This window comes from Mya arenaria, chromosome 9, assembly GCF_026914265.1.
Source record: "Mya arenaria isolate MELC-2E11 chromosome 9, ASM2691426v1".
Taxonomy (NCBI): domain Eukaryota; kingdom Metazoa; phylum Mollusca; class Bivalvia; order Myida; family Myidae; genus Mya; species Mya arenaria.
In genome coordinates, this window is record NC_069130.1 from 39,981,636 (window position 1) to 39,994,860 (window position 13,225).

The following is a 13,225-nucleotide window of genomic DNA, read 5'->3' on the forward strand; positions in this document are numbered from 1 at the left end:
TTTCATATCAATGCATTGTACATAATGGTTTTCTAAATAAAATTGGAAAGCTCATTTGTTTGCAAAGACATAATTTGAAGCATGAAACATATTACTATGTAATATATCATATTTGTGCCCACTTCAGTCCCGACGTTCATAGCCTTCCTACAAGAGGTGGAGTCTCCGTACGAGGTCCATGACTATATCCGCTCGTACCTCGGCGAGAACAAGGCCTCTGAGGAGTTTGGCAAGGCGTTCCTTGAGAAACGCAGTCAATACAGAAACAAAACCAGGCCCGCACAACCGGTGGTAAGGAGCGACGATAGAGTTGAATGATAGAGTTAAATTGTGTTGTGTAAAACTGATATGAATGCAAATAATGTGTGCGTGGTTGCAGCAGAAATTGGGCCCCCATTTACAATGCTAAAACATACATTCCAAATGTAAAAAAAAGATTCCTTTTTTTTATTGGTTTTTTTTACCCAAAGAAATGAGGTAGCCAAATATGCAAATAAGTGAAAAAACAACACTGCTGGCATTCTTGTGATAATTTATGGCTTAGTTTCACTCTACGATGACTTATATGATTGTAGATTTTCCTTTCGATGTATGAAATAGTATTTTTTCTAATATGATAGTTATGTTGACTTGGTTATCTTTTGCCATATGGACAAATATCTCTCTCAAAAATTCTCTTGTTTTATTTTATAAACAAAATGTAGATTATATATTAAATAGTAAATATTAAAACAATAAATTGTTTGTGGCTTTTTACAGGATGTCTTGCAAGCAGCTTAACTTGATAATAAACCTGTCTATATTTGGTGTTTCTAGGACAGTATCTGGGGTCCCGCCCCGGCAGTCACCCCTCGGGAGCTGCGACAGGCGCCACCCTGCAACGACGATGCCCAGAAGAGTAAGGCCAGCAAGAAGAAGAAAAACAAAATGATGAAAGTGGACGCCAGCATCCTTGGATTCACCGTCCATGCCGCTCCAGACAGAATAGTCGGAGAAATTGAGACTGTGGAAGCCTCGACAACGAGATGAACAGACAGATGCAGGTGGTCGGACTGACTTTTGGATACCTTTTTGAGAGAGCTGCTTTCTGGTGATCTTCTGATCTTGTTTTATATTGCTGTTGAATGATAAAAGACAAGAATGATGGGCATTACATTTGGTATGTCTTGTAAGTGTGTGGGCTTCGTAGGATTTTGCAGGCCGCGCTAAAGCTCGGTGTGAAGTAATGGCATGGAACACTGACCAATAATGGCCCTGGAAACTGACCAGTGGAGGTCAAGTTTATGAAAACTGTTCATATGTGCTAAAGCTTTAAAAGGATGGATTTAAAAATGGTCCGTTATGAGTAAAGAATGGATGGATAGTCAAAGAAATGGAAGACTGTGATTATAATAGTTTGGGCTATCCCATTTAATAAACAAACCCATCCCAGGAGGACACTTTCAAATTTGACCGTTCCTCTTTAGAAATTCAATCAGTGTAAAGAAAGCTCAAAATTAACAGGCACACAACCCCCCCCCCCCCCCCTCCCCCCCCCCCTCCCCCTTCCTCTAGGTAGAATTTCTTTATTTTGCCTTCCTGTGGTGGGTTGCACGTTCAAATGGAATATCCCTTATTGATTTAACCATCAAAAATCAAGTCATCTTTTGTATGTTAATTTGCCAATGAAAATCTTAAAAAAATTGAATAGTACTTGTTATGTATTCAAGTTTCAATATTAGGCCAACATTCCCTGATTAAAATTATTGTAACGTGTCTGAGGTTTGTTTTCTTGTGAAATGTAATGTACAAGTGCTATGCGCTATATTCGACAGACAAAAGTGTGCTTTACTGTATAAGACTAACAGTATTCGTTGCCTACAAGTTAGGTAGTTTCATATAATACATTTGCATGCTTTAAGACATCATGATCATTTGAAACTACTTGTCTGGAGCTTTGTATTGTCTAAGAGTTTTACATGTGTCTATTCAAGGAATAAGACACCTAATCATTCGGAGCCCCTTATCCATTTTTATCAAAAACAACCTCGGATGTATGCCTGTACATCAGTTAAACTAGTTCCATAATTTTGAATTATATCATTAATTAAATGTTTTGTTTTAGCTTTTATTTGTTGATCAAGTTTAAATTGATTCCCAGTGAAGTGTATTATTGCAAACATTATTAAGATTCCAGAGAGGTTAGTCATTAAGTTTAACTGCTAAATTAAATTACTACGCGATCTACTTGCAGGGGGCTTAAAAAGACCCGATTTCTGACAATGTAAACTGTCCATATACATCCAAGGTTGTTTTCGATAAAAATGGCGTAGGAGATTCGAATGACGTCTAATGATGAGTTGAAATTTCGACGCCATATAACCCAGTTTTGTGTTTGAATCATTTCAATAGAATATTATTTTTTATTTATTTTTTCACGAAAGTACCAGTACTCTTATTTTATTACGCTCTTTAAAAGCTGCAGATTGACAGACATTGAATGTTTTGACATTTTGTTTGAATTTTTTCGTATTAGAAGGAGCCAATTTTTATGAAAATGCATGGAAACCAGTGAAATAGGACTGTTGACAAAAAAACTAAGCTTTCATTATTGATGTTTGATGCATTTTTCTAAAAAGTGTAAGTAATGAGTTTGGCCATAAAACATAAAGTTTCGAACATAAATATGAAAAACTGGGATTTGATCTTTTGTCAGCAGTCTTATATCACTAGTTTCAGATATTAACACAAAAATTGGCTCATTCCAAGACAAAAAATATTAAAGTTGTCCAAACGGTAAATCTGTGAGAGTGCAGCTTTAAGATATTTATTAAAATTTATATATGTTATCTAAACATTTGATAAACATAATTCATATTCTTAGACTTCCTAAAATCATCCAAAAGATTCAGTCAACTGGCATCTAAATTTAACATAGCTAGTAAAGCTATCAAATAACTAGAAAAAAGTTGTATAAGGAATGGGAACTTAAGAGGACCATTATAATCGTAATGGTTTGGTTCTTAATGTAACTACTTTTGTACGGTTAAGTGCCCTTGTTTTAACTGTGTTTGTGTATTATTCCTTCTAAATGGTATTATAAATTTAATACTGTGTATTTTTTCTGTTTATACAATTTCTTTTTTATTTTACAAACTCAAAATGGCTCTTTGATTTTTAGTTGGTCTGTTTTTCGAAGTTATTGTTTATGTGATTGTATTGGTGTCCTGTCAATGGTATCTTTATGATCAGGCCCCAATATCTCAAAAATACTTGTGTAAATACTTGAGTAAAAATTCAATCTCAACTCAATTTACCACATAAAAGCATAGTATGATTCAAAATCTTGCATGTTTTTATACTTTTTGACAAAGTATTTTCTCAAAGAATGTGTTGATGAAGCAATCATGTTATTATAACGAAGAATATGAATTCTAGATAAAAAAAAAATATACTTGAGTAATTGTTACAAAAGATTGAATTGTACTCAAATACATTTTTGGCTGTGGATTATTTTCCCCTTGGAATCTTGATCAAAGGCGTTGATCACCATATTCTGTGATAGAATGCGCCTTTTAAAGGTGTAATAACATGTATATGGTATCTTTTTATACTACGTGGTAAAATGAGTTGAGACTGAGATTGAGATTTGACTCAAGTATTTTCGTGATATTGGGGCCAGGCCTTTATTTTATTGGCTATAATTGAGGGGGTGAATGCCAGAAGGTACTTAGGGACATTAAGACCGATATTGAATACCAGCCCAGGCCCCAACACATTTAATCACATGACATTAAAATTCATTACAAATCATATATGTTTTTTACAGTTATATAAGTGCATATTATCATGGAATATGCTGATAAAAGCCTTTGGTCGAATTCCAAGGTAAATATATTCTACAGCCAAAAATGTATTTGAGTACAATTCTGTATTCTTTATAAAATACTCAAGTATTTTTTATGCTCTAGAATTAGTTTTCTTTAAAATATTGACAAAATTTATTAGAAAATACGTTTTCAAAAAAGTATAAAACATGCAAGATTTTGAAGAATATTATTAATTTATTTGGTGAAATGAGTTGAGACTGAGTTTGATATTTAACTTAAGTATTTTCGTGATATTGGGGCCAGATATCCTGATATTTTTTACTTAAAGATGCACTATTACTCCCAAATAAGATCGAACACATTTTATACAATTGTTGTTTTAATTTATCATAAAAGGATGAACAAATGTCGAAAGATATGGTTCTTATGAACGATACAGAATTTATCTTAAATGAAATGTGCAGAAAACACGGTATTGCTATCTTATGAGACCATACTAAATCGCAGTAAATCTTGTAGCATTCACCAATCATTTAATATTTTGCCGTTTTCAGCTATTAAATACACAGTTATAATATTGTTAGTAGATATTAGTATTTTCCATGAATGCATTATTTAGTAAGAAGTTGAGGGTGTATCACTTAAAATTTATGTTTGTTATACATGTATATTTATTGATTTTGAATAAGAATGTCACTTTAAACTATAGAAGGTTCTGGTTCCTTCTGGCATCTTAACCCCATGAAATTATGTCAGATTTGTATGAATTTTGGTACACATGTTCTTAGTGCTATTATGCATATGTGTAGCAAGACCTTTCACCCGGCCTTTCATTTTGGTTTAATGAAAACCTCTCATTTTTTGATATACAGGCTCCAATTTCTCGAAACTTCTTAAGCTTAACAGGCTTAAGTCGCTTATTTCAATTAGCCAAAATACATACTGAAAATGGATTTTGATTCATGAAAAATGGTTTATTCTGATAATAATACAGATTATTCCTACATAATTTCTAAAAATTCTTGAAAAAGTCAATATAACACATTTTATAGAACAACAAAAATAGTGAGATTAGCTTAATCCTGTTATAAGGGACTTAAGAAGTTTCGAGAAATTGGGGCCAGGTAATAAGTGAATGCCATATTCTATTCTAAGTTTTCTTATATTTAAGCCACCGACTCCTTGTTTTAGTTTTAAGCTATCTCCTTTAATTTTAAGTGCACCCATTGTTTTATTTTTTTTTTGCATCGGTTTCTTTACTGGTTTATACTTTACTTAATTAAAAAAATAAGTAGATCAATTCAAGTGTTTTCTGCATGTCCTACTGAAATGTATGAATATATTATTATTATAATTCTTACATTTTTCTTGTAGGAGCTTTTAAAGTGATCTGATGATTTCTGTAATTCAGTAGCTAATTGTATTCCACCATGAATTCAATGCTAATCATATAGACATTCTATCGGAAAAAAGACTGGGCCTTATAACAAAATTGTTAAAAAAGTTCAAGCTTTTTGATTATTACATGAGGTACTTTCTCAGAGCTTGTGACAATTTTCAGAATTTTGAAAATGCTACCTGGTATTCCTGGGGTACTTAAGACCTTCTTTATTATTCTGTTGGTATACTTGTAAAATGTATGAAGCGCAAGCAGATTTTCATATTTATGTTCAAATATTGAAGTTTTATTGTTAAAAGCGTTGCTAAGGCTTTAAGAAAAAATTAAAATTGCGGCAGTTTTCCAAACAGTTGCGATCTGTTCAATAGTGAGTGATCTTATATAACTGAATTGAAGGCATCGATGCCAAAATCAGCTGATTCTGAGACAAAAAATTAAAAAAAAATGTCTAAACTGGAAAACTGTCAGATCGCAGCTTTAAACACTTATTTGCATTTTCATTTCTCTGTCAGCACATTTGTTAATAATTTTGAACTGAAACACCTTTTGAATTTCGATTTGTTTATGAACCAGCTGCTTGAACCTTGACCTTTCCCAATGCTGGAAAGTTTTGCAATTGGCTGCTGAACTATTTGAACCCATTCTCAACAATGACTTAATGCTGATGGATGAATAATTTGTTCCCTTAAAGCTGCACTCTCACAGATATACCATTTTTACAACTTTTTTAATTTTTTGTTTTGGAAAGAGCAAATTTTTAATTTTTGCATAAATATCTGCAAACCAATGATATAAGATTGCTGACAAAAAATCAGATCGTACATTATTATATATTTCCGTTTGAAAATTAATGTTTTATGGCTTAAACCGTTATTTATGGTTAAAGAAAAATGGATAAAACTTCATTTTTTTAACTTAAATATAAGAATCTGCGATTTTATTTTTTGTCAGCAGTCTCATATAACTGGTTTTCATTGATTTTCGCAAAAATGGCTCGTTTCAGGACAAAAAAAAGACAAAAAATTGTCAAAACGTTCAATCTGTGAGAGTGCAGCTTTAATATGAGAATAGATCGAAGTATTAATTACATCGTAGTTGAGGGAGGTTTTTAACAAAGGCTTGAAGGTATTATGAAACATTTATTCTTTTTAGATGTTGATATGTTTATATAAAATCCTTACAAATCATGTTTGGAAGAATTTGTACTTTGTTTGAAATGTTGATGTCTTAAAAGCAAGAAAATGGCACAAATAAAAATTATAAAACAAATAAATGATTAATAAATGAAATTGTTTGGCTTATTTCTGGTTAGTTAACATTGTTTGACTCTTAAGATTGGAATATTGGGCAGGGATCAGTGATTTTTTATGGTGCAATTTACTGCCTTTTAAAGGCTGTTTCCCCTTGCGAAAAAATGTCCATTTTTCCCAAAATTTTATATTTTTTCCCAATTTGATTAATGCTGATTACGTTAATGAATAAAAAAAAGTAATGATTTTCTTGAAATTTATACAAAATCTTGACAATACTTACTCTTTCACAGCAAAATGTGTGCATAAAAAAGTTAGAACATGTATACATACCACTTTATTAGCTATTTTGGCCTGATTTTGTATTTTTCCGAAAGTCTACTTTTTTCCCTATTTGCAAGGCACAGGTGGTAAAAATAATTCCCAAAAAATCACTGGGAATGGTAAGAACAAACCATAAACATAAGAAGTTACCCAAAAACGTTTTTATTCAGTTTAAGTACTAAAATCTGGGACCAATTTAAAATCCTACTCCCAGCTAAAATACAGTCGATAAGCCTTTGAGCTGCTTTTTTCGGTGTGTTTTGTTCGTTAAGACCGCCTCCGGTTAGCGCATTCGCTTCTCACCAAGGCGACTAGGGTTCGAATCCTGGACTGGGCGCATGTGTGTTTGGTTTAGTGGTCAACAAGCCGGACAAGTAGGTTTACTCCGGGTAATCCAGTTTCCCCCACAACACAAGACCACACTCCCGCGCAACATCGTGTCAACGTGAGTGACCTAGTATAAGTTATCACAACTTCCTTCGTAATCGTTGTAAACTATATATGTTTAAAATAAGACTGCCTGTATATCTTGAACCCAGTTTCGTAGAAAAGCATCCAAGCTAATCGGCGCAAATGCAGGGGCGTACCTGAAGCATTTTGAATTGTACACCCGTACACTTTAGAGCGGTGAAAAAAAGTAAAGGTAGTTCTATATTCTGGTCCCTATATGATATATGGGGTTGGAGCGGGACCGATATCCCCTGACGTGGGACTGTTTTACTGGCCATTTTGCGGGAACCTTAATTCATTTGTACGCCTGTGCGTACTGGAGTATGCCTAGGTACGCCCCTGCAATGCATATCTGCTCATTAATTTTGAATTATTACTTTAAGACTTCTGACAGGTAAAATGGGTAAGAGAAGAACACATTCTTATACTCCTTATGGTATATATTTGTATACACAAACAATTCACCATCCCCTTCCAATAGATATAGGCCGGATTTCACATAACTAGGTTTTCCCATGCTGGTACAAATAAAAGGCGAATATTTCGAGCTATTGAAGTTTATGTTACAGACCAATGACTTTATCTGTTTCCGAAGTAACGTATGTACATCAAGACGGTATATTTTTTGTTTGTGCCGGAGGATTAGCTTTGAAAAAACCCCAGAATATTTAGAATTCCGGGCTTAAAATATTCTGCCAACTCATGATGTTTGGCAATCTAACAAGGTGTGCGTATATCACGTGATAAATGACGTCATAAATGCTACGCCGGAAGGCAATATTTAGCTTCGATTGAAGACTTAAAACAACGATAACTTTTCATTATCTTTACCATTTCAAATAAAACAACGCGCAGTCTATGCAGCTTACGGAGCCCCGCCTTCGGTCTTTTACCAAATTTTGATTGAGAGTTTAGTTTCTTATAACACTTCGACAAACCTTTTCACAATACGGCCGTCTGACGGAGCACTGTCAAAACATTGTTTTGGAAACAGGTTTGTCGAAGTGTTTGAGGAAAATAATCACCTTATCAAACTCCGGTTATAAAACAAAGGTGGGGCTCTTTAAGCGGCATAGACTGACCTTTGTTTCATTTAAAATGGTGAAGTAAGCGAAAAGTTATCTTTGATTTAAGTCTTTATTTTAAGCAAAACATTGCCTTCCGACGTAGCATATATCACGGTCTGATCAGACTAAAAGTCCGAAAAGTATGACGTTCTGACGGAAGACAGACTGTTGTCTTTATAATACGAAACACATTTATCAGAAGTCGCATAATAAGGAAAGCATTGAAGATGAAATTTACTCAAAACATGTTGAAGGTTGTTTTTATTACTGCAAAAGTTCAGGTGTATGTTTGGGCAAGAGGTGGACTGAACACAGTCTTGAACACCTTATAGCTGCACTTTCACAGCTTGAATGATTTGACACCTTTTTTATTTTTTGTCTTGGAATGATGACATTTATGCGAAAATGCATGGAAACTAGTGCTATAAGACTGCTGATAAAAATCAGGTCGAAAATTTCATATTTAAGTTCAAAAATTGATGTGTTTTTTTTATTTTTTTCAACCGCTAGTAACGCTTTTAGACATAAAACGTTAAGTTGAGATATCTGATTCGAGCGATTCGGTCCCTAGGGTGATCTCTTGGACTGAGAATTTCAATGAATGATAAAGATTGTATACATGTAAATATTTGATATGTAAAAATATACAACCAAAAGTGGATTATCTGTTTATAATGTGAATGATAGAGTACAAGAACACACTTTTTTATAATTCTCAATCCAAGTGATCACCCTAGGGGCCGAGTCGCTCGAATCAGATTGCTCGACTGTCCATAAATGCAGTCCAAATACCAGGTAACTGTGATCAGAACAGTACCCAAAAGGCGGAGCTGAATCGTGCCAATAATCGCATGCAGACGAATAACAACGCTATTCACGTATACGCTAAGGAGAATTTCAACGTTGTCTTCAATCACATGTTACATTGCAATTATATCACCGAAAATTCTCGTGAATGAAATAAAAGTTACACTACTAGCGCAACGCGCTCGTGTATAATTTCATTAACTATGATAGCTGGTGCTTTAGTGTGTTTTGTAGCCTTTCCTATATCAACCAAACTCATCAAGTATGCATTTATACGCATAACTAGTCGTCCCGAAATCGTTTTGAATCAGCGCTATTAATGTGCTAGTGGCAAAATCCGTAATCATAATCCATCATGTGACTAATGTGTATTTGTTAAACGAGACATGAAGGACGTGAATGACTAAACATGTACATTTAAATGTCGAACATACGATTAAGTACGGTAGCCAGTACGCAACACGTAGCTGCATTTTAAAAGGCATTAGTATCTCGTTATGACAACTAAGTATCTCGTTATATAACGACTGAGTATCATTTTTTTAACGACTAAGTATCTCGTTAAAACGACTTTGTATCTCGTTATAACGACTTTGTATCTCGTTATAACGACTTTGTTCCTCGGTATGACGACTTTGTTCCTCGTTATGACGACTTTGTATCTCGTTATGACGTCTTTGTATCTCGTTAAACAACGACTGAGTATATCGTTAAATAGCAAGTATAGCGTTAAAAACTCTTTGTGCCTCGTAAAAAAACTACTTACTAGTATCTCGAAAACGAGTTCGTGTCTCGTTAAATAACAACTTAGTATCTCGTTATAACAACTAAGTATCTCGTTATAATGACTTAATTTCTCGTTTTAACGACCTAGTATCTCGTTAAATAGCAACTTAGTATCTCGTTATAACGACTTAGTATCTCGTTATAACAACTTATTATCTCGTAATAACAACTTATTATCTCGTTTTAACGACCTAGTATCTCGTTTTGACAACTAAGTAACTCGTTATAACGACTTAGTATCTCGTTATAACGACATAATATCTTGTTAAAACGATTTCGTGTCTCGTTAAATAGTAACTTTGTATCTCGTTATAACGACTTAGTATCTCGTTATAACGACTTAGTATCTCGTAATGACGACTTAGTATATCGCTATAACAACTAAGTAACTCGTTTTGACAGCTTAGTATCTCGTTATAACGACATAATAACTTGTTAAAACGATTTCGTGTCTCGTTACATAGTAACTTTGTATCTCGTTATAACGACTTAGTATCTCGTTATAACGACTTAGTATCTCGTAATGACGACTAAGTATCTCGTTATAACAACTAAGTATCTCGTTTTGACAGCTAAGTATCTCGTTATAACGAATTAGTATCTCGTTATAACGACTTAGTATCTCGTTATGACAACTAAGTATCTCGTTATAACGACTGAGTATCTCGTTATAACGACTTAGTATCTCGTTATGACAACTAAGTATCTCGTTATAACGACATTGTTTAAAACTACTTACTATCTCGTTAAAACGATGTCGTGTCACTTTGAATAACAACTAAGTATAACGACTTTGTATCTGGTTATATAACAATCTAATGTATCTCGTTACATAAGGACTAAGTATCTCGTTTGAACGGCATTGTTTCTCGTATTTACGACTTAGTATCTTGTTATTGCGAGTTAGTATCTCGTTATAACGAAGATGTGTCTTACTCATATGAAATAGGTTGGGGTAAACAAACAACTTTAGGAGGGGGTCCAGAAATTGACGTTAGAGGGGTCGTAACTTACGGCAAAACCTTTTGACATGCGTCCCTCCCGCAGAACCAAAATTAGATTAGTTTTAAATGGTGACAGGGTTTTTTCGGGTACTCCCTCAAGAATTTGTTTACAATTTCTTTTTCGAATTTGTGCATTTTAAGAGTATTTTATTATCTTTATTCTCCGATTTGACAAAAAAAACCAAATTTGGACGATGGGGGGGGGGGGGGGGGGCGTGCGCCGGGTGTGACACTATGACGCACGTACATTTAGCACAGGTAAATTGAAAACTTGCGCGTATTCTTAACTTACTTATCTATTGATTAAGATACTTACATCAAAGAAAATAACAGCGCACCAGATCGAAAAACTATAAGACAGGCAGACAGAAGTATATATTGTCGTGAACAAAACAGTTTCTTGGCAAATATACATGGCGCCGGGAATTATAATTTGAATAAACAGTGATTCCCTTTGTATCTATTTCATGCCGGAAATCATACCGCGCGTTAATTTAAAGCAATAAGATGACAGATCGAAGAATCGACAAAATGTTAGCATTAAACTATACGATAGTTTTAAATGCCTACTTTTCCATCAACATTTCAGCAGCAAATTATTCTATCATTGTTTGATTTCCGTCATGTTTTAAACCAAATTTTCTTTCAGCTTATTTGGACGTTAAGTTAAAAATGTCCGTACAAACGAAAACTGTCTGAGCATAAATATGCGGTGATGTAAAGAGTTCCCATCATCGTAAGAAGGAAGTTTGAAATCTCTAAATGGCATCTTTCAAAGGTCCCTTGCTTAATGCGCTGGTAGCTGATACGTTAATGCCCCTGATAAAATTTCACTTATATAATGAAATATAATACTTCTGTGACTTTAAATAACATTAAATGCCTGGCATATTTTCAAAAAATAAATACAACCACAAAAAGGCTCTCTCGTAAAAAATAGTTGTTTCAGGTAACCCGATCTAAACACTTTGTTTCCCTACCTACCTTTTTCAAATTTTCCGACCTGTGATTTTTTGTTTAAGGTTTCCCTACCCAGCCTGTTTGTTTCCCGACCCAGCCTGTTTGTTTCCCGACCTAGCCTGTTCGTTTCCCGACCCAGCCTGTTCGTTTCCCGACCTAGCCTGTTCGTTTCCCGACCTAGCCTGTTCGTTTCCCGACCTAGCCTGTTCGTTTCCCGACGTAGCCTGTTCGTTTCCCGACCTAGCCTGTTCGTTTCCCGACCTAGCCTGTTTGTTTCCCGACCTAGCCTGTTTGTTTCCCGACCTAGCCTGTTTGTTTCCCGACCTAGCATGTTTTTTTCCCGACGTAGCCAGTTTCTTTCCCGACGTCATCTGTTTGTTTCCCGACCTAGCCTGTTCGTTTCCCGACGTAGCCTGTTCGTTTCCCGACCTAGCCTGTTCGTTTCCCGACCTAGCATGTTCGTTTCCCGACCTAGCCTGTTCGTTTCCCGACCTAGCCTGTTTGTTTCCCGACCTAGCATGTTTTTTTCCCGACGTAGCCAGTTTCTTTCCCGACGTTATCTGTTTTTTCCCGACCTAGCCAGTTTCTTCCCCGACGTAAACTGTTTGTTTCCCGACCTAGCCTGTTCGTTTCCCGACCTAGCCTGTTTGTTTCCCGACCTAGCATGTTTTTTTCCCGACCTAGCCAGTTTCTTTCCCGACGTTATCTGTTTTTTCCCGACCTAGCCAGTTTCTTCCCCGACGTAAACTGTTTGTTTCCCGACCTAGCCTGTTTGTGTCCCGACCTAGCCTGTTCGTTTCCCGACCTAGCCTGTTTGTTTCCCGACGTCATCTGTTTGTTTCCCGACCTGGTCTGTTTGTTTACCGACCTAGCCTGTTTGTTTCCCGACCTAGCCTGTTCGTTTCCCGACCTAGCCTGTTTGTTTCCCGACCTAGCCTGTTCGTTTCCCGACCTAGCATGTTTGTTTCCCGACCTAGCCTGTTTGTTTCCCGACCTAGCCTGTTCGTTTCCCGACCTAGCCTGTTTGTTTCCCGACGTCATCTGTTTCTTTTCCGACCTAACCTGTTTGTTTCCCGACGTAATCTGTTTGTTTCCCGACCTAGTCTGTTTGTTTACCGACCTAGCCTGTCTGTTTTCCGACCTAGTATGTTTGTTTCCCGACCTAGTATGTTTGTTTCCCAAACTAGCCTGTTTGTTTCCCGACCAAGCCTGTTTGTTTCCCTACATAGCCAGTTTCTTTTCCGACCTAACTTGTTTGTTTCCCGATATAGCCTGTTTGATTCCCGACCTAGCCAGTTTCTTTCCCGACCTAGACTGTTTGTTTCTCCGAACTCCCTGTTTGTTCCCCCAACCAACACTGTTTGTTTCC

At 35.6% G+C, this 13,225-nt stretch overlaps 1 protein-coding gene across 2 annotated transcripts in view; it reads left to right on the forward strand.

The window, feature by feature from the left end:
• Positions 1-6,491, forward strand: part of LOC128246677 (GRB10-interacting GYF protein 2-like) — a 38,048-nt gene extending 31,557 nt beyond the window's left edge. For both annotated transcript variants that reach the window (XM_052964998.1, XM_052964999.1), the window contains exons 25-26: positions 128-291; positions 817-6,491. In XM_052964998.1, coding sequence (XP_052820958.1) covers positions 128-291; positions 817-1,029 — 377 coding nt within the window. In that variant the 3' untranslated portion in view covers positions 1,030-6,491. The remainder of the gene's footprint in view (positions 1-127; positions 292-816) is intronic.
• Positions 6,492-13,225: the final 6,734 nt, after the last annotated feature.